Genomic DNA, 23,125 nt, shown 5'->3' with positions numbered 1-23,125 from the left:
CAACAGAGTGCACATTTGCCTTCCTTCTGCACATACCACCACCCCCTGCCCTGAGCAGTGTTCCAGTGGGTCCATCTGTTTAGGGGGTGAGGAAGGGGACACAGGCCCTGACACAATGTGGGGCTGTGCCAAGCTTGGTTGTCTTGCACGGGCACTGAGTGGGTGGGCCCTGGAGAGAGGGGAGGTCATTCCCCCAGGGAACCCCCCAGGCCACAGGGAAGAGGTCAGCTGGGTGCGTGAGGTGGAGGGTGGAGATGCATAAAGGGTGGGACGGGTCCTGCTGTTCTATCAGCAAAACCCCTCACACCCAAAGGACACACAGGGCGAGGGCATTGTATTCACTGACCTCACACTTCACTGTCCATTAGCGTTCACCCACAAAATAATAGAACACACTGACAGAGGCACAGGAATGGATTGCTCGCATCTTTATGACAGCTGAATGGGGGAAATTTCTAACAGGTTCAGAGAAAGGATATCAAGCTGTGTTTGGAGAAGGGTGGGAATTCTAAATAATATCTATGGAAGCAGGACATCTAGAACCACAGACGTATTCAGAAAAATGCTAGATCTCAGTACTACTATAGAATACCAGCAGTTTTCTGTTGATGGTATGGGAAGGGTGATATCTTCCATTGGTGGGCTTTGCCTTTGAAATTCTCTGTGACATATCTACACTGCATTTTAAACATCAATATTATTGTGAGTTTTAAGTTAAAATAAAGTGTTACCTCATTCAGTTATTTATACATTTAACTTCCATTTTCCTTTACAATAACTTAGCGACACACCTAGCCCTGTTTTCCACCCAGACCAGCCTGTGCTGCTACAAGCCTGGTTTCTCTTCCTCATCACGACTTACTCAGCTTCCCTTCCTGTTTCAGTTCAAGGAAATGTGGGGGCAAGAAGAAAGGGGGCAGCTGCCACTCACAGAGCTCACACTAAATGACAGACAGCTTGCCCTCACGTCTACCTATTCTTCTAGTCGAATTTCATTGCATGCAGCAATCAGCCTCAGGGATTCATTTTCCCACATACGGGAAGCTCGGCCCCAGGTAGGGGGATTTTCTTGGTGGGGGATTTGAACCCAAGTCCCTCTCACTGCAAAGCCCACAGCACCCCCGTGAGGAACAGACAGGGAACAGGGAGTAGCCCTGGATCAACCTAAACTGACTTCGGGTTTAGAGAAGGACTGATTACCTGGGGAATGAGGAAGCTTATTGCTCTGGAGCTCTCTTCTGGAGAAATGTCATGAACGTGCCCTGTAAGGAGCTGGTGGCAACTTCCATTAATTCCGGGACCAGCGACCTCAGGTCAAGAGCCAGATGCTCATTCATGTCTCTCCAGGCCAGAGGTTCTGGCCAAGTTTGGGCTCCCAGAGGAGTCTAAGAAAATGTGGAAGGCACCAATGTGTGTTTTTGAAGATTTATTTCAGAGTGAACATCAGCAACCTACAAGAACGTGGGATAGAAGCCAATGCCTCCCCTTTCCCTGTGACGTGAGACAGGACCATGTGCCTCCTGTGGACTTCAAGAAATGTGGACTTGAGCTTTGCCATCCCTTCCCCGATCCTATTTCATAGATTTTGCTGTTATATTCTCTGTATCTTTACAGGGATTGGGAGGCTGAATTAGTCTTATTCAGGGTTAGTAACTGTCTCTTCCTTAACGGTGGTGGTCCTGATAGTTTGCACATTTGTGGCTGTCCCAAAGAGCAGTGCAATTCTGAAGGCATAAATACGACCAAAGACCACTCTCAGATACATCACTGATTGTTGGCTTTGTCTGAGAGAACGTGTTCTTTTTGGAGGTGGCCCGCTGTCGACACTCCCACTAGCACCTCTTCTTAGGCACAGTGGAGGATCCCAGCCTATATGGCAATGGCAGTTCCTTCTGTTGTTGCAGACCCCTCTACGACTGCACTTCTCAGGGCGAAAGTCATAGCCCAGTGAAGTGATAGTTGCATTGCACCGGGTGTTATTACAGAAGTTTCCATGAACACAAGGAGTGCCATCTATCACACGCCCAACATCAGTCATGTCTGTTGCACGGTGTTCATCCAGTCTAAAACACTGAAACCCTCCTCTCACTGAGTGATGGAATGAAACATGTTCCTCCAGCTGGGGAAGATGGGTCACATTGGTACACTGCAGTCTTCCACAAAACTTATCTATTCCTGTACAAGCCTGGTAGCTGAGATATGTTTGTTGTCTAATACAATGTCCAAATTGGTAGCTTTCAAGATTTATGTCATAGCAGACCTCAGGAGCATCCTCAGCACTGACACCAAACATCGCCTTGCAGAGCACTTTGCAGTCAGTGCAGTTCCCATGATAACAGTAGCCTTCTTCCATGCACAGGGTTCCATCTTGCATATAAAAGTTTGCTGGGCATGTCACGGTGGTCCTGTGACAGTATTCTGGAAGGTCACATATATTTTGGATAGGTCTGCAGAGTCCCTGGTGGGGAGAAGCTGAAGTTTGTACAGCCCTCTCCTATATGACAGATGCTCCCCGGTGTTAAGTGACAGTCACTTTGGCAGCAATAACTGGCATAACACTGCTTGAAGGAGCCACAGACACATTCCTCCCTCCCCTCCACTATAAGGTTTCCACAGTGAACCGTTGTCATGGTTTCGTTATACACAGGAGCAAGTGTTTCAAAAACACACCGGCCTGGACATATAAAACAATTTTGTGCATGTCCATAAGAACAGTTACTGAATGCATCTGTCATCCCAGGAAATCTCTGCATAATGCAGGAGGCCCTTCTCTAACATGTGCAGTAGTTATCATCATACTCCAGACCAATACTTCTCATCTGTGTCTGGGTTATTATGATGGCTACCAATAAATAATGTCTGCCTAGAGTACCAATGTGTAATAGGCCTAAATGTGTACAGAAGCTATACCTTTCAGGTTCATAGTTAGATTCATGTGGTGCGTCTTTAATAAGTAGTGTGGATGAATGAACATGAAAAGTATCAAAAAAGGTTGTTTTAAAATAGGTAAATATTGCACTCTGAATTCGATATTGATTCACAGGGGCTGGGTCACGATTATTATATATGGTCAAAAGATAAATATAGTACCGCAGATCAATATTTTGAACAGTGCTGTCAATGAGACTGAACATCTGGACCACCTCTTTGGAACAGGTTGTAATATTGCCATATATACGATAATATGAATTGGAACATTGAACGTGGCCTTTTATATTACCTCTATGAGAACTATACAGCGAATTAGATATCCTGGGATTCATGCTGTTATTTGGTTCAGAGAACAGGGGGTCTGTCTCCTCATTGTCACCATCTCTAAATGTGGGCCCCATTGCGTTGGGCTCGGCCACTATCTGAGAAACATGTTCAAACCTGCAGGAATCCTGGAGGGGTTTGATTTCGTAGGCAAGGTCGTCCAGCTTCATGATGCCTCTGAGGCCCCCATAGCACGTGTCGATGGTGACCATGGACAGAGGCACCTCCTCCAGGTAGCCGAGGTAGTAGCAGTCTGGTGGAATGTAGGGGCCATCCATCTGCAAGGCTCCTTGGTCATCCTGAGTTGTCACTAGCAGATGTCTGGGCCAAAGAAGGTGTTTCCTCCGCATGTGAATGACGTGTCTTTGACCCCCAAAACGCAGGCTGTAGGACAGCCAGCCGGGAAACTGAAGGCCTCTGCAGTGGTGCATCTCCTTCCTGGGAATCACCACCTTGGAGGAGGCGTAGTGCCACAAGGGACGGCCTTGAGAACACTGGACTGGAGCCAGGAGCGCCCAGAGCCCCAGCAGCAAGAGGGGGGCCCTAAGGGTGACCCGCACCTCTGCCTGCCTCATGTCCCAGCCCAGCAATAATTACCCAACGACAATGGGAAAGGAAAGGACTGTCCTTGGTGAAGCCAGGCCCCAACCAGCTGCAGTGGCTGCGTCCCTTCCAGGGAGACCCTGACAGAGAACAAAGGGCCATCCCAGGATCCCGCACCACACCTCGGGGCACCTGTACTCTGGGATGGAATGAGGTAACCGTCCCAGGGAGGGGCAGGAGGTGGGTCTGGACAGGATGGCAGCTGCTGCACTGCGGGATGAGGCTGAGGGTCACAGCTGTGAGGGCTCATTGGGAAGGGAAAAGGGAGAGGGAAGCAGGGCTGTCTCTTTTACCACCGTCAATCTTTTCTGTTGCTTTCTGAATCTACAAAATACAAAGATGTGTGTTCAATGCCCTCGCATCACCCGTGTTATTCTCGGTCACTCTGTGGGTCAATATGCTCCTTTCTTAGGCTCACACTGCTTACTCCTTTGTCATGTGGAGGTGGACACTGCCAATATTTTCCTTGGGGACTGAATGTTTTTCTACTCTTAATAAGTACCTTTGTCTTATTCTTTTTGTTGTTGTTTTGTTGTTTTGTTGTGGCTTTGAAGTTTTGTTTGAAGTTACCAGATTGTGAAAGGAAAATATCTTGGGCCCCATGAAGCTGGGAACCACTCAGGGCAAATCTGCCTCCCACTCTATTTAAAGTTGTCCCTCTGCTCACAGAGACAGATGCATATTCTCATGTCCTCCTTTGCAAACACTTATCAGAAACTCAAAAGAATGCAACCATCTGTCTCTCACCTACCTGTGATCTGGAAGCCCTAAGTGGGGAGGACTTGCTTTGAGTTGTCTCAGCCTTTCTGGATGGAACTAGTGTCCTTCTTACTTATATTGATTGATGTCTCATGTGTCCCTGAAATGCCTAAATCAAGATGTGCCCGACCACCTTGAATCCAGAGTTCCTGGATTCACAAGATCAACAGTTGATATAGGGTAACTTTTTCTTCTGTGCTATGTAAAACCCTTGTGAATTATGATACTTTTTACTTAGTCCATCTATTGGGAACAGACGCTATTCCTGACCCCATGAGAGCCCCAGGTGCTGTCCCTCCGATGCTTCTGTGTGGTTCTCTCATGGTCTTTGGTCATTTCTTCAGATGCAGGAGCTGATCAGCTCTCAGGGAAGGACACAGGGGGCCCTCTCTGGGTGTCTCATGTCTGAGAACTAATGTTTCACATATTTCTGCTGATTCTGTCATTGCTTATGAGGGGAGGGAAAATCCAAGGCCAGATCACAATCAGAAACACAAATTACTGTTTCCTCAAAAGTGTAAATATTTCCCTTTCCTGGCGAATGTGGTCACTCCATTTAAACTTAACATGACCATGGTGTGTTTCGAAGCCTGCGTTGTGTGGCACTTTGTCTTCCAATGCCCCGTACTCCCATCTTCCATCGCTTCAAATCCTGCCTTTTTACCACAAATGAACGATTACTAATGAAGCTGGTTTCCCCTCTATGAGCGTGCAGGTTGGATGCCCTTTCCCTACCCCTTTAGGGTTTTCACAGGGAGCAGAAGGAAAATATTTGACATCCCTGAAGGAGGCTGCTAGGGGAGACTGTGTCCCTCCTAAATTTTTGTGCTGAAGTCCCAACCCTTGGTCCTTCATAATGAAATCATACTTGGATTAGTGTCTTTTAAAGAGGTGAATAAGTTAAAGTGAGATTCCTGGAGTGGGGCCCTAATGCAATCTGACTGTTGTTATAAGAAGGGGAAGCAGGAGGGAGGGTGCACACGCCCTGAGGGACGGCCATGTTACCACAGAACAGCGAGAAGGCACCGTCTGCACACCAGGGAGTGAGACCTCAGAGGAAACCCACCCAGCTGGCAGCTTGATCTTAGGCTTTCATCCTCCATAAGTGTGAGGAAATTGGTTTTGTATTGTAAGCCATCCAATCTGTGGTATTTCATTATAAAAGCCCTACAAAATGAATACAGTAGGTAATAGGAGATCTTCTAAAAATTGAAAAAGTCGGATGGCCAGACAAACCTAGACACTCCTGTTCAGACCTGAGCAGGGTGATGGACCTGCTTTGGGACAGGAGAGGGGAAGAGATGAACCCAGCACCCAGACCCAGCTGAGCCCATTCCTTAGCAGGCTGTCCCTGGGCCGGAGCTTGCACTGGTGTGAAAGAGCCTGTCTTGGTCTTCAGGGGCTCATGGAGTTGGACAGAGAATGGTGTAGACTCAAGAACACGTCATCGGTGTGCCCGTGTTTATGTGAATGGGATGTGTTTCTAGGGTGTGCTCATCCCCAAAGAAGAATTAATCAGGTCTCTTGGGCTAGAAAGAGGTTGTGGCATTTGTGTGTATTAATAACTGCGGTCGGACAGTAAATTATGTTAAAATGCTTATGGGAAGGCACAATGGAAAGAAACAATTTGTTACAGAAGGAAAAAATGGTGATTATTTAAAGGAGATGCCTTTGAAGGTCACCATGCCAAGAGGAGCCGATCACATGATAGTGTTGGGTTTCATGTTCAGGAGATCAGGAGGGTCCATTTGCTGGCTTTTACGATACCTAGACAGAGCTGAGAGTATAATGTGTGAATGGAGGGGACGTGGAGAAAGGGGAGGCCAAATGTTTGATGGGAATGGAGGGTCACTATTAGAGCCATTAGGAAATACACAAGCATGATTTGTGCTGAAGCACAGAACAGTGTTCCTGGGGAATATTGTGTTGCTTTGGCAGCTGCTGAACATACAGAAGTTTCACTGTTCTTAGTTCTCAAATTCTCTAGACTCTCTTGACAGCCCAGTTTTAAATATTGGGAATATAGGTAAGACACATTCGTTATTAAAAATTATTAAGAGAAGATGTAGGAAGAAGTTTAAAGTAATCCATTTAGGTTATGAAAATTTAGTTGCGGCGAACTGTGATGTCCGTTTCTTAATTGGAATAATGGAATGTAAGTCATTAGTCATCTCAATGGTTCATTTTTCCATAACCATCAATTACAAAACTGCTGCATAATTTCCTGAATTGTCCGCCATAGAAGCCGACCTCACATTTCCTCAGTGAGAAACTGCCAGTCCCGTTGATCCAGCCTCGTTCTTCCCATCGGGGATTTTGTATCTCTGTGGACATGTGGTACAGTGCTGCATATCCATCGGCATATGGCCTCAGGAAAGGTTCCAGCCTATCCATGCACGATGAAGCTTACTTAGGGGATGAAGCCGGAATGCTGGGTGTGCCAGTGCCGACAGCCGAAAGAATCAACTGCCTGGTGTACGATGCTTTTATGAAAACAAGCCCAGGGCCTCTTGCTTTCTTCTGTATTAGATTCTCTGGTGAAGATTTTTATTCATCTCTGCCAGAAATTGCCACATATAATTACCTAGAAGCATTACAATAAACTGATTTGGAAGTTAACTGACTTCCTGGTGAGGTTAAAATGAGTGTCAGGTGCATAGTGAGACAGACCGGAGACATGGGTGCATAGCAAACTTGTGCTCACCATGGTTTCTATCTTAGGGAAACTTCTGTACCTTCCTTAGATGTTCAGGCACTCCATTGAGGACCCTGACATAACATTATTTATTGACGGACCATAGCTCAAAATATAGAACTGGATATTACCAAGGAGGATATACTATTACTATTTTATCTTTATCTTAAAATACACTCTTCCAACTGAGGTGAAAATTAATCCAGATGGTAGAACTTATTGCAGTTACTACAGCATTTTAGGAAATCAAAAGCTGCAGAACAAACATATGGACAGATGGCAGGTATGTTTTTGGAATCGTAAACAACTTTGTGATGATTGTAAAACCAAGGGATGTCTCACATGGGCTGGAAACCTCTCAAAATGAAACAACACACTGAGGATCTTTGAGAAGTACTCTGACCTCCAAGTGAGCTGGCTGATATGGAGGCTGAGCTCCATGTAGAAAGCCAAAGGAATTTCTGCAGGACATCATCATGCCAAGCACAGCCGTAACCTGGGTCCCAGCCCTTTTCACACGCTCAACGGTTGGATCTTGGGAGGGAATCAAAGAATCCATTGTAAAATATCAAAATTTAAACCCTGATTTTGAATTTAAAAAGTGTTAAAATATGGTTGTGGCCTACACTCAGAAAATCTGTGTCCTTCGGATGGTTTCTCGGTGGCGCCAGATGGTTTCAAGTGGCTATTCTTTAGGTTTCTCAGTGAAATTACCAGATATAGAATAAATAAATTGTCACTGTCTTAAATCAACCCATGGGAAAGGAAAACTGCATAAAGACAGCAGAGAGGAAACATGGCCCACACCAAGGAAAAAACAATCTCCAGAAACTGTTGTTGAAGAAACAGAGGCATCACACTTACTAGAAAAATATATTGTATTTCATATATTATGGGCATACAACGTGATGTTTTGATATATGCGTGCATTGTGAAATTATTAAATCAAGTAAATAAACATGTCCGTCACCTCACATACTGTTTTTTTAATGGTGTAAATGTGTAAAATCTACTCTCTTATCAGTTTTCAAGTATATATAGTACATTAGTATCTCTGAGGTCTGACCATGGTGTGCAATAGATCTTCAAATGAATTCCTTCTGTCTAACCAAAACTCTGTACCCTTTCACCAGCGCCTCAGCTTTTACATTCTCCTAATGCCAGCTCCTAGTAGTCAACATTCTACTCTCTACTTCTCTGAGTTCAACATTTTTAGATTGCATGTGTAAGTGAGACCATTGAGTAATTTTTATACCAGGCTTATTTCACTCAACATAAAGAGTCAAATGCTCAACATCACTAATCATCAGGGAAATGCAAATTAAAACTGGGATGAGATGTCACCTCACACATCTTACAATGGGTTAGTCTGAGTCTGTTTTTGTGTTGCTATAACAGAATACCAGAGACTGGGGATTTATTTTTTTTTTTTGAGATAGAGCCTCGCTCTGTTTCCCAGGCTGAAGGGCAGTGGCATGATCTCCGTTCACTGCCAGCTCTGTCTCCCGGGTTCACCCCATTCTCCTGCCTCAGCCTCCCGAGTAGCTGGGACTACAGGCACCCACAACATGGAGACTGGGCAATTTTTAAAGAAAAGGAATTTATACTTAATGGTACTTGAGTCAGAGAAGCCCAATATCAAGGGGCTGGCATCTGAAAAGGGCCTTCTCACTGCATCATCTAACAGCAGAGGAGGATGAGCAAGAGACCACTTGTCTGTGAGAAAAAAGAGGCCATCTTTTATTAGAAACTCACTCCTGTAATAACTAACCCATTCCCATGATAGTGACAGTAATCTATTCATGAGGACAGAGCCTTCATGACCTGATCACATAATAAAGTCCCACCTCTCAACACTGTTGCATTAAAGATTGTTTCCAAATCATAAACTTTGGGTGACACATTTAAACCATAGCATTCCATTCCTAATACCAAAATGTATGTCCCAATTACAATGTAAACTACATACATTCCATCCCAACTGTCTTCAAAGTCTTAATTCATCCAGCATCAATGCAAAAGTATGAAGTCCAAAGTCTCATCTAAATCAGATATGAGTGACACCGAAGGCACAATTTAGCCTGATATAAATTGTTTCCATCTATGAGCCTATAAAATCAAAATAAGTTATCTACTTTCAAATACGGTGAATGATGAGGCAGGTATGGGATAGAAATTCCCATTTCAAAGCTCAGAGAGAGGTAAGGAGAAGGAGTGCATAGTCCAAAACCCAACATGGAGAACAACATTAAGCCTTAAAGCTGGAAAAAATCCTCCTTGACTGCATCTTGTGTACACTGGGGAGGGGGATGGGCCCCCAAGGCCTTTGGCAGTCTTGTCTCTATGGATTTTCTGGGTTCAGTCCACTCAGCCCCTCTCACAGGTGGGACTCTCAAGCCTCTAGCTCTCCTATGTGGACTGGATACCCTTTGTGGTGCCTCCAAACCCATATTTCTGCTTGGCATTGTGCTGAGGGCTCAGTGTGGTGACTCTGTCTCTGCAACAACTCACTGCCCGAGACCTTAGGCTGTCCACAGCATTCTTTGAAATCTAGGTGGAGAAAGCCATGCCCTCATGGTTCTTCTATTCTGCACACCTGCAGAATTAACAACACATGGATGCCATGGAAGTTAATGACTTGTACCATTAAAGTGATGGCTTGAGCCACACCTAGGTCCTCCTGAGCCACAGCATGGGCAGCCAAGGAGTGCTGTGCCTGGACACAGGGAACAGAGTCCTAAAGTGCCTGCTAGAAGTGAGGCCATAGATTTGCTTCAAATTTCTTCCATCATATATCCTCATTCATGGCTCTGAACTTCCACTTTACAGAAAGACCTAGGGATGAGCACAGTTCAGCCACATTCTTTGCCACTTTATGGCAAGGATGGCCTTTGCTCCATTTTCTGATGAGCTATTCTTCTTTTTCTCCTGAGACATCATCAGAACGGCCTTTATTGTCCATGGTTCTACCAACATTCTAATGATCATCACTTGAATAATCTCTAAGAAGTTTCAGAATTTCCTCACAACTCTCTTCTTCTGAGTCCTCAAAAGAATCACCTCTAGTGTTCTATTCAGGGCAATCTAGACATTTTATAGTCTGATCCTCCAAATTATTCCAGTCTTTGTGCATTACTACATCCACTTCTACATTTTGGAGTATATGTAATCACAAAAGCCCCACCTCTTGATACTGATTTTTTTGTCTTAGTCCGCTTTGTGGTGCAACGAGGCAATACCACAGATTGACTAAGTATAAGTAAAAGAAATTTGTTTTCTCACAGTTCTAGAGCCTGGGAAGTCCAATATCAAGGTGCTAGCATCTTGAAGGGGCCTTCTTGCTGTGACACCTATGTGGGAGGCAGGAAAGCATGTGTGAAGGAGAGAAATGGGGCTAAATTCATCTTTTAATGAGGAACCCAGGCCTGTAGTAACTAATCTACTCCCTCTATGAGTAACCCACTCTGCCAATAATGGCATTAATTGCTTCATGAGGGCAGAGCCCTCATGACCCAATCATTCCTGAAAGTTCTCACCTCTGGACACTATGGAATTTGGGATTAAGTTTCCAATATACATTCTTTCTAAATAGCCAGAGCTTTTTAATAGGTTTGCCACCCAAGGCTGCATGAGGCTCTGAAGCAGTGGCCTGAGGGTGGCTGTCCTTTGTGAGAATGGAGAGGAGAGAACTGACTCATGGAGACACAAGTAGATGAAGTAAAGGGACTCATTGCTTCATTACATGGATAGTGAGGGTGACTGAAGGCATTAACGGATTAATCGTGGTGGCAAAACCATCTGAGGTGGACACCACGAGGAGCCAACCAGAAAAAGAGGACACATCCCATTAAATGGTGCTTCATCTCCTTGCAAAACCAATGAAAGAAAGCGAAACACAACGCCATAGTGTATACCAGACAGTGGATTGAGGGAAGAGTTTCCTAAGTCGTAATCGACAAAGTGGAGAAAACATACAAATCTTTGCATGGTGCTAACATTTGGACTGTGGCTTCATTGTTTCTTACTAACATTTTAGTGAAATATTGCTAGAAGGAGACTGAAAATGAAGTATGAAAAGTTAAATGGGATTTCTGTTCCAAGTTAGTCCTTTTCAGATGAGAGGAACTAAGAAGTTACAGGGAAGAAACAATAATATCTGCTGAGCAAGATTTTTGCAGGGCAGGCCAAAGAATTACCAAGGAGAAAAAGGAAATGTCAGCTTCACCTTGCATCTGCTCCCGAGCCAGGTCCTGAGCGCCCCCTGCTGGTGCTGATCATCACCTGGTGTCTGATCCCCTCTGGTTCCCTCAGCTTCCCTGGTGGTGTCTGAGCCGCTCTACTGGTGTCTGAGCCCCTCTGCCTGCCCTCAGCTCCCCCTCGTGGTCTGAGCCACCCTGGTGGTGTCTGAACCCCGCTGGTGATGTCCTGAGCCCCCCTATTAGTGTCTGAGCCCTACTGGTGGGTCCTGAGCCCCTTTGGTGGTGTCTGAGCCCCCCTGGTTTTGAGCCCCCCCTTCTGCATCCTGAGCCCTCCTGGTAGTGTCTGAGTGTTATTTTCACCATACACTCAAATAAGATTGAGCAGTGATTCTTTCATCTGTGGTGGTCATTCCAAGTGAGCTGTCCCAGGGCACATGGGGACTCTATCCCTAGGACCACTTGTCCCCACAGAAGGAGAGACCACAGTAGCAGCACCAAGGGTAGGTCACAGCATTGTCACCAGGAGTCCCCATATTCTTCTCCCAGACGCAGTGAACCTTGTCACCCTCTTCCCACACTCCACAGGGGGTGTACAGAGAGGCATCTTGCAGTGACCTGACCCTGGGATGTTATGGAAAAGGAGACAGCCTGAGCTCATGACTCCTGGAATTACATGCTCCAGTCTTGGCTATATACAGACCTGCAATTCTTTTCCTTTTACTCAGGCACTTTGCCTTCTGGGTGAGGACAGTGTTCTACAGCCGTCCACAGTGTGCTAGAGCTGACTAGAGTCGAATAGCCACTTTCTTTGTGCAAGTTTCCTTTCTGCGACTTTACTGGATTTCATTGGTAGTAAGCGTTCATCCAGACAGATTCCAAGACAGTCTCCACACGAAAGGAAAACAAAGGCTGATGGGCAGAGATGCCCTGAGCATCCAGTCCCAGGGTACCTTTGCCAGCTGCCCTTCCTAACATCCAGAGGCAGGGAAGGGAGGAGCCCTGCTGAGCAGTGCACACATGTCCGCAGAGAGAATGTCACAGAAATGCAGCTCTGCTCCCGCTCATGAGAAGCAGCTCATCCGCTGTCCTGCAGGCCCTGGTGAGGAGCCAGCCCATGTTTGGGTCCCTCCTCAGCATCCCCACCATGGAGCCTGTGCCTGCTCATCACTGTTGAGGGAGCATCCCTCCTGCAGCAGGCTCACCTGTGACTGCCCCACACAGGGCTGCTCTCAGTGTGTTTTCTCTGTGCTTCCAGGACTCCCTTGTGAACTTCAGCTGGGGGAGGTCGAGGACACGTGAGGCTGCCCTGGGCATTCTCTGAGCCTTCTGCAAAGACTCTGGTTTCACCTTCACTAACAATAGCTTGAGCTGTGTCCAGCAGGCTGGAGTGGGTGGCACAGTGTGTAATCCAGCTGGAAAAAATCAGTACCATTCTCCATCAGACAAGGAAGAACTCAAAAGAATTCTTGCTGTTTAACAGGGAGCTGAGCAAGAGTAAGGTGTAGAAAGCTTACTTAAAGAAATAATAACAGATAAATTTCCAAAACTTGAGAAAGATATAAATATCCAGGTACAGGAAGGCATGACAACACCAAACAGAATCAACAAAAATAAGACTACTACAGGACATACACTAATCACACTTTCAAAGACAAGGACAAAAAATGGATCCTAAAACCAGCAAGAGGAAAGAAACAAATAACATATGAAGGAATTCCAATTCCTCTGGCAACAGGCTTCTCAATGGAAATTACACAGGCCAGGAGGGAATGGATTGACATTTTTTAAGTGCTCAAAAGAAAAAAAACCTGCCCTCCAAGAATATATTCTTCAGCAAATTACCCCTCCAATTCAAAAGAGAGATAAAGACTTTCCTAAACAGACAAAAGATGAGAGGATTCACCACCCTCGGGCCCATCTTACAAGAAATGCTAAAGGGAGTTCTTAAATCTCAAAGAAAAAAATGCTAAAGAATAAAACAAAACTTTTATAAATATAAAACCCACTGGTAAAATTAGGTACATGGAGAAACCCAGGGGATGGAGTCAAAATGTAGAATTTTTCTGTGTCTTTTTTGCCTTTGCTTGTTTCTGTTCTTTCATTTGAGTTGTTGTCTCCTTTAAATAACTTCTCATATCTATAAGGTGTTTCTTTTAAGACTCATGATGACCACAGCACAAAAACCTATAACTGATTCACTAAAAATCAGAAGCAACAAATTCTACCAGAGAAAATCACTGAACCACAAAGACAAGAAAAAGAAAGAAAGAAAGAAAGAAAGAAGGAAAGAAAGAAAGAGAGAGAGAGAGACAGAGAGAAAGAAAGAGGGAGGGAGGAAGGAAGGAAGGAAGGAAGGAAGGAAGGAAGGAAGGAAGGGAGGGAGGGAGGGAGGGAGGGAGGGAGGGAGGGAGACAGGAGTCTCAAAACTGCCAGAAAATGGGCAACAAAATGGCAGTGGTTGCTCCTTCCTTCTCTTTTCCCACCACCAGATGGCATCGCTCCCCACACTATGCTACCTGGCGTTGGGACAGGAGTGACACAGGTCATGCTAAACTGTTGTTCTTATTCTCTTCAGTGTGTCATTTCTTACTTTTAGGCTGTAACCAGGTACGGGGATCTCTCACTTGGCTTCCTTAGCTCTTGTGAAGGTATTTTTGGCGTGGATAGTTGTTCAGATTAATGTTCCGGCAGGGAAGCATCACTGGAGAGTCCTATTCCGCCATCTTGCTCCCGGATGATCACTCAAGACTGTCAGACTAAAGGACACACATACACTGAAACTGAAAAGAAGGAATGAAAGAAGACATTTCATGTAAATGTTAACCAAAAGAGAGTGAGGTGGGAGTATCTACATATATATCAGAAAAAAATAGATGTTAAGTAAAAAGCTCTCACAAAAGACAAAGATCTTTGTCTTATATAATTATTATATGTGATACAAAGTTTCACTTATCAGAAAGATACAGTTATGCACACACACACATGCATCCAACATCGAAGTACCTAGACATATAAAACTATCATTTACAGATCAGAGAGGAGACACAGAAAGCAATACAATACAATTAGGAGATTTCAACACCCCAAGTTCATCAATAGATAGAACATACAGACAGAAAATCAGTAGGGAAACAGCAGACCTGAATAGCACTAGAGACTGAATTGACCTAACAGATAGATACAGAACATTCAATTCAAGTCCAGCAGAGCATGCATTCTCCCCAAATGCACAGGGAACATTCTTCAGGATAGATCACGTGCTAGGTACTACACATGACCTTAGCCAAAAGGCTGAGGAAGGATTACCTCACGTGTTAGATCACAAAGAAGACTCAACAAAATTAAGAAGACTGAATTGCATCAAGTATCATTTCTGACAATGGATTGAAACTAGAAATCACTAATAGGGAAAAACTGAAAATTTACAAAGAAGTATAAGCTAAGCAAACTTAAAAGATAAGGTAGAAAATATTTTGAAATAAATGACAGTGAAAACACACTACAATGAAACGTGGGATACTGCAAAAGCAGGACTAAGAGGGAAATTCATAATGATGCACACCTACATTAAAAGAGAAGAAAGGGGCTGGACACGGTGGCTCTCACCTGCAATTCTGGCACTTTGAGAGGCTGAGGTTGGTGGATCATTTGAGGTCAGGAGCTCAAGACCAGCCTGGCCAACATGGTGAAACCCTGTCTCTACTAAAAATACAAAAGTACAAAAATTACCTGGGTGTGGTGACTCATGCCTATAATCCAAACTACTCAGGAGGTGGAGGTTGTGGTGAGCCAAGATTGCACCACTGCACTCGATGTTTATTGCGGCACTATTCACAACAGCAAAGACTTGGAACCAACCCAAATGTCCAGCAATGATAGACTGGCTTAAGAAAATGTGGCACATATACACCATGGAATACTATGCAGCCATAGAAAAGGATGAGTTCATGTCCTTTGCAGGGACATGGATGAAGCTGGAAACCATCATTCTCAGCAAACTATCACAAGGATAAAAAACCAAAAACCGCATGTTCTCACTCATGGGTGGGAATTGAACGATGAGAACACTTGGACATAGGGTGGGGAACATCACACACCAGGGTCTGTCATGGGGTGGGGGGACGGGGGAGGGATAGCATTAGGAGATATACCTAATGTAAATGACGAGTTAATGGGTGCAGCACACCAACATGGTGCATGTATACATTTGTAACAAACCTGCACGTTGTGCACATGTATCCTAGAACTTAAAGTATAAAAAAAAGAGTTTGGAAAAAAATAATAGAAAAATAAAAAAAAGAAGAGAAAGAACCTAAATTAATCTTATTAATCTTACACCTCCGGATTTAGAGAAAGAATAAGTAAGTCCTAAGTTAGAATGAAATAATAAAGATTAGAGTAGAAATTAATGAAATACAAAACAGAAAAATAATAGGAAAAATCAACAAACTAAGGGCTTTTGAAAAAAAGACAAAATCGACAAAACTTTAGCTAGACTACAAAAAAAAGAATACTCAAATAAATAGCATCAGAACTGATCAAGGAGACATTACAACTGATGCTACAGAAATAAAAATGATCATGATGTGATATGATCTGGATCTGTGTCCCCAACCAAATGTCATGTTCAGTTGTAATCCTCAGTGTTGGAGGTTGGGGCTCAGTGGGAGATGATTGGATCATGGGAGAAGGTTGGTTTCTCATGGTTTAACACCATGCCCCTTGGTGCTGTCGTCCGATAGTGAGTTCTCCTGAGATCTGGTTGTTTAAAAGCATGTAGCGCGGCCGGATGCGGTGGTTCACGCCTGTAATCCCAGCACTTTGGGAGGCCGTGGTGGGTGGATCATGAGGTCAGGAGGAGACCATCCTGGCTAACACGGTGAAACCCTGTCTCTACGAAAAAATACAAAAAATTAGCCGGGCGTGGTGGGGAGTGCCTGTAGTCCCAGCTAGTCGGGAGGCTGAGGCAGGAGAATGGCGTGAAGCCGGTAGGCGGGGTTTGCAGTGAGCTGAGATCGTGCCACTGCACTCCAGCCTGGACCACAGAGCGAGACTGTGTCTAAAAAATAAATAAATAAATAATAGAAAAAATAAAATAAATAAATAAATAATAGAAAAAAATAAATAAATAATTAAATAATAGAAAAAATAAATAAATAAATAAATAAAGCATGCAGCACCTCTGGTTCTCTCTCTTGCTCCTGCTTCAGCTATGGAAGATGTGCCTGCTTCTCCTTTACCTTCCACCATGACTGAGTTTCCTGAGGCCTCCCCAGATGCAGATCTTGCCATGCTTTCTGTACAGCCTGCAGAACTTCTTTTTTTTTTTTTCATAAATTACCCTGACTCAGGTATTTATAGTAGGGCAAAAACAGACTAATACATGGAGACGACTATAAATCATTATTGAATAAACACCAACACATTGGATAACCTAGAAGAAATGGGTAAATTCCTCAAAACATACATTCTACCAAGACTGAATCATAAAGAAATAGAAAACCTGAAGAGACCAAAAATGAACAAGGAGATTGAAACAGCAATCAAAAATCTCCCAATCAAGAAGATTTGAAAATCAAGTTCAAGTGGTTTCTCCAGTGAATTCTACCAAATGTTTAAAGAAGAACTAAAACTAATAACTCTAAACTCTCCTAGAAAGTTAAAGGAACACTTTCAAAATATTTTTATGTGAACACTCTCAGTCTGATACCAAAGCCAGGCAAAGACCATTTAAGAAAAGAGAATTACAATTCATATCCCTAATTTGTATAGGTACAAAATTCAACAAAACCCAGCAAATCAAATTCAACAGCACAATAAAAGGAACCTATCCCACCACCAGAAATGCATGATAAAGTGGGATACATCTCTGAGATGTTCCTGTTTGAAACACAAAATCAAACATCTTTGTAGTAACTCTAAGAGCTGTAGCCTGGCCTGGCACGGTGGCTCAAACCTGTAATCCCAGCACTTTGGGAGGCCGGCATGGGCGGATCACCTGAAGTCAGGAGTTTGAGACCAGCCTGACCAACATGGAGAAACCCTGTCTCTACTAAAAATACAAAATTAGCAGAGTGCGGTGGCGCATGCCTGTAATCACAGCTACTTGGAGGGCTAAGGCAGGAGAACAGCTTGAACCAGGGAGGCCGAAGTTGCAGTGAGCGGAGATCTTGCCATTGCACTCCAGCCTGGGCAACTCCATCTCAAAAACAAACTAACAAACAAACAAACAAAAACCTGTAGCCTTTTGGCAAGGAGATGCTTCAAGCCATTCTGAATGTAGTCACACCATAAATAACACATACCCAAACTCCAAGTGGATGATTCTTGGGTTAAATCATTTTAACTGTGTTCAAAGTATTTTTGAGCTTTGGTTTCTCCCCAGGGTTACCATCACTCTTTTACCAGCACGACGTTGTTGACTGGTCACAACTGATGCAACGACAACCACAGCTGTGACTTTAAATTTTACCATCAGATGTTGATTGGAGACAATAACCAATTACCATACACCTCAAGATTCGTGGAGAAATCATGGTTTCATGAAGAAATCAAGCTAACATCTACTTGAGCTCATCTGGTACCACCAAGCATGTATCTTGAGAGCTTCATAAATTACCAGAGTTAGCAAACAAATTTACAAGAAAAACAACCCCATCAAAAAGTGGGCAAAGGATATGAATAGACACTTCTCAAAAGAAGACATTTATGCAGCCAAAAGACACATGAAAAAATGCTCCTCATCACTAGCCATCAGAGAAATGCAAATCAAAACTACAGTGAGATACCATCTCACACCAGTTAGAATGGTGATCATTAAAAAGTCAGGAAACAACAGGTGTTGGAGAGGATGTGGAGAAATAGGAACACTTTTACACTGTTGGTGGGACTGTAAACTAGTTCTACCATTGTGGAAGTCAGTGTGGCGATTCCTTAGGGATCTAGGACTAGAAACACCATTTGGCCCAGCCATCCCATTACTGGGTATATACCCAAAGGACTATAAATCATGCTGCTATAAAGACACATGCAAACGTATGTTTATTGTGGCACTGTTCACAATAGCAAAGACTTGGAACCAACCTAAATGTCCAGCAATGATAGACTGGATTAAGAAAATGTGGCACATATACACCATGGAATACTATGCAGCCATAAAAAAAGGATGAGTTCATGTCCTTTGTAGGGACACGGATGAAGCTGGAAACCATCATTCTCAGCAAACTATCACAAGGATAAAAAACCAAAAACCGCATGTTCTCACTCATAGGTGGGAATTGAACGATGAGAACACTTGGACATAGGGTGGGGAACATCACACACCAGGGTCTGTCATGGGGTGGGGGGACGGGGGAGGGATAGCATTAGGAGATATACCTAATGTAAATGACGAGTTAATGGGTGCAGCACACCAACATGGCACATGTATACATATGTAATAAACCTGCACATTGTGCACGTATACCCTAGAACTTAAAGTATAATAAAAATAAAAGAAAAATGAAATGCTAGATGACGAGTTAGTGGGTGCAGTGCACCAGCATGGCACATGTATACATATGTAACTAACCCGCACAATGTGCACATGTACCCTAAAACTTAAAGTATAAAAAATAAAAATAAAAATAAAAAATAAAAATAAATAAAAAAAAGAAAAGAAAAAAGAAAAAAAAGAAATTATTGGAGTTACACAACCAGATTTTTCTATTATTTTAAATTTAAAATCAGGAGTTAAACATTCATATTCTATAATGGCTTTCTGAATGCCTCCAGAGCTTGATCACTTGAATGTTTAAATAGGATTATAACCTAGGTTACAGCGACTAGTTTTGAATAATAATCTGCTGGAGTATGCTCTTTCGCTTCCTTACTACCTAATTTGTGTGGGTGTCAATCTTCACATCAGCCAGCACAGGGAAAGGAGGTGTGTATTTAAAGGTTCCTTAACATTGTCCATCTTTTTTGGTGATGATTATGTTCTACTTGTTTTCAATGTTTTCTGCTGTGTACGTTAAGAGTGTACAACATGGTGTTTAAATATACACATGCATAGTAAAAAGGTTACCACAACCTAGCAGCAAATTAACCAATCAATTACCTTTTATGGTTACCGTTTTGTAGCAGGAGAAACTAAATTCTACTCTTTTAGCAAATGTTCAGTATACAATAAAATATAACTACAGCCTACCAGCTGCACACAAGAGCTCTTGATTTTATAACTGCAAGCTCTTTCTTGTGTAGCATCTGCATAACTGCAAACTCTAACTTCTGTAGCTTCTGCGTGACTGCAAATTTGTTAACTTTCACCTATTTCTCCCCATTTCCTACCTCTCCACACCCCTGGTAGCCATCATTTCACTCTCTGTTTCTATGGATTTGATATTTTTAAAGATTTTACATGTAAGTGAGAACTTGCTGTATTTTTATCTTGTGTCTGGCTCATTCCACTTAGCACTATGTCCTCTGGATCTATCCATGTTGTAAATGACAGTCGATCTCCTTCCTTCTTGTCCAGTATTGGTGTATATTTCATCAAATCTTCTTTTTCCCTGAAAACATCCCCAAATCATGCACTATTTCAACACTTACCTTCTAGATATCAGTCTCTTTGCCTATTTTTGAGATTTGGCTAGCTTACACATTCTAGTCACTGGCTTAAATTCTGCTATTAAGCATGGGTTTACTTCAGCTGATGGTGATGGTACCTCCTTCTCCATAACATGCAGTTTCAGTTTTGAGATGTGATCCATCAGCACATATTGTGAGGTTCACATTACCAATGGGAGTCTGTAATACACCTAAGCAATATGCAGGCAGTTTCCTCACTAAGATGAGACAGGGGTGAGCACAGCTTGATACTCAGCCACACCTCCTGCCTGTCTCACTACTCACTACACACTAAATTTGAAGTCACGTGAAGTTCAGGTTAATGTTTCAATCTGTTTGGTTTAATTTAATTTTTACTTCAAGATTATTTCCACTATTATATGTGGCTATTTCAGTACAAATTGAAGGAAAGGCAACTTTTATTGCCTTTATTTATGAGGCTTTATTTATGGGCATGATCACAGCAGTTTTAAAAGTCACATTCCGACATAGTGATGGGCTGGATGAAGAGAGAGGGCATTCCCTCTGAAATGCTCTTCGGAAGGATCAGAAATGCCTCAATCGACCAACTCTCCTGTCCTGATGACTACAGCTGTGTCACATCTTCAGAGAGACACACATCCGTGGTAGGAAGGATAAGATTACATGGATGAATCTGGCTGTTTTCTAATGTTTTGCCTGAGATGAATCCAAATATATGGGGAATGGTTATTTTTATTATTTTGGGATTTGTAAGCAATGGCTGAAAACAAGAATACTTTTTAAGATGAAATATTATTTTTGTGACATTCTGTTATTTCATTGTAGAGATTGACAATTACATTTTCTTTTTCAAAAAATAAATTGTATTATGTATATCTAAGACATACAACATGATATGCAATACATATATACAGTAAAATGATGACTATAGTGAAATAAATTAATGCAGCCCTCAACTTACAGAGTTACCCACCTCCCCCATTTGGCAAGAACAGCTATAACCTCAGTTAGCAAAGTCCTGGATGCAATGCACCATTATTAAATTCCTCATGTTGCACATTGGATCTGTGGCAGCTTCCAGATGGGAAAGCCTCAAAGAGTCAGACGTGACGATATGGGGGTGCTGCATCTGAGCACACAGCTCCCTGCAATCCTCTCTGTTCCCAGGTGTCCTGTCCCAGGTGCAGCCGTAGGAGGGGCAAAGCCCTCACAGGCAATCTCCGTGTCCCGTGCTGCTTCCCGCTGCTCCGTTACCAGGGGTTACTCAGGGGGGTGGATCCCCCGACCTGCAGGGAAAGGTTGGAATGCAATGGATTGCTCACCTCTGTTATGGAGGGAGCATATAGTTTATCCCTACCATCAAAGTTGAGTATCCATCTCCAGAGATGCATTCAGGATACATCCGGTTCTCCTTGCAGCTGAATTTTGTGACTACTGAGGACACAGCCCTGTATGACTGTGCAAAACACAGAGAGGAGATCCCAGTGTGAGCCCAGACACAAATCTCACTGCAGGGGTGCCTGGGACCTGGATGGCAGGGGTCCCCAGGGCCCAGCCTCAGGGCATATGCAACCAAGGAGGGCACATGGGGAGGGAATCATCACCCAGGGTTTCCTTTCCTTAATGAACAGCATCTGAGCCATGGAACCTCTGCTTTGTATCTGGGCTATGGAGTGGCCTGAGGCACCTGAGATGCAAGCACAATGGAGATGTTTAAGATTCTGTATGAGCATATGTGACATCACAGTTCTTTTTCCTCATCTCTCGGATTTCACTGAAACTGTGAAGAGAACTGTCATCCTACTGGCACTGTGTGCTGTGCAGGAAATTTCTAAAATATGGTAACCATCATGAGGGATGCCTTCATGGCTGCACTGTGCTGGGAAGAGTCACACAAGGGAGAAATCCTGTGAGGAACCCTGGACTCCGCCGGCTGTGCCCAGCACAGCTGTGAAAGACCCAGTTGATGTCCAAGAAATGAGAATGCAAACATCTGCCTCCAGCACGTAGGAAATTATAGCAAATGATTCCATGTCCCGTGGTCCCTCTATCCCCAAATTCTTTCCCTTTTCCCAAAATCAAGGAGGAGAACTGGAGTTTCCAGTCCATAGCCTGAGCCAGCCACCACGTGTGTGTCCCCAGCCTTTCCCAGAGCTGCCTGAGGGGCTGGACAAGCCCTGCTCCCTTCCATCCTGCTCACACAGCTGCACAGGGGAGCTCCTACAGGCTGTTAGCATCCCAGTTTCCAAACAGCTTTCATATCCGCAGGATTCATTTCTTGCTGTTACTATTGTTATTTTGCCTGAGCATTCTCATGACGGCATCACTTGTCAGAGACACGTGCCCTGCACTGAAACCCCACTCTCTGCTTTCCACAAAGATGGAGTTCCTTAGACCTTCATCTGCTAGAAAGATCTGATGTCTTGTCCTTACACTGGCCAAGCATTGTCTGATATGACCCAGTTGGCACACAGACATTATGGAATATTTGCACCTGTGTGGGAATGGTCTATAATTTGGACATGTGTCTGGACTCAAAGATGCCTGGATGGTCTATAATTTGGACATGTGTCTGGACTCAAAGATGCCTGGATGGTCTATAATTTGGAACATGTGTCTAGACTCAAAGATGCCTGGATGGTCTATAATTGGGACACGTGTCTAGACTCAGTGATGCCTGGATGGAAAATGTGCAGGCTGCTCCACTGATGTCACCTGTTTCATCATAGTTTTATGATTTAATAAAAGTCATATTTTTTTCATTTTTGCACATCAAATTTTTTTCTGTGGTCCATATTCCTAAGCCCATCTTTGAGCTCACAGCCCTTTCCCAAGAAATCAACTTCTAGACCTCCCTCTTCTCGGGGCTCCGAGGTGATTTCTGAGTGGCATCCTCTCCACCTCCCTGCTGGGAACAGAGCCAGTCGCAGGGCTCATGGGCAGCCTTAGAATGCCTGCTACTCCGGGGTGTCCCCCTGCTTCTCACTGGAGAAGAGGCCTCTGGCTTGGTCACAGCCTCTTTCTC

General features: G+C 43.7%; 1 protein-coding gene across 1 annotated transcript; it reads right to left on the bottom strand.

The window, feature by feature from the left end:
- Positions 1 to 1,636: 1,636 nt before the first annotated feature.
- On the bottom strand, positions 1,637 to 3,830 carry LOC115932819 (disintegrin and metalloproteinase domain-containing protein 21-like). The gene is given in 2 exon segments (XM_031006413.2): positions 1,637 to 2,453; positions 2,455 to 3,830. Coding segments are annotated over 2 exon segments (2,193 nt in total).
- Positions 3,831 to 23,125: the final 19,295 nt, after the last annotated feature.

The sequence above is a fragment of the Gorilla gorilla genome, chromosome 12, assembly GCF_029281585.2.
Source record: "Gorilla gorilla gorilla isolate KB3781 chromosome 12, NHGRI_mGorGor1-v2.1_pri, whole genome shotgun sequence".
Lineage (NCBI taxonomy): Eukaryota > Metazoa > Chordata > Mammalia > Primates > Hominidae > Gorilla > Gorilla gorilla.
The sequence above is the reverse complement of the archived record's forward strand: the minus strand, read 5'-3'. Positions and strand labels throughout refer to the sequence as shown.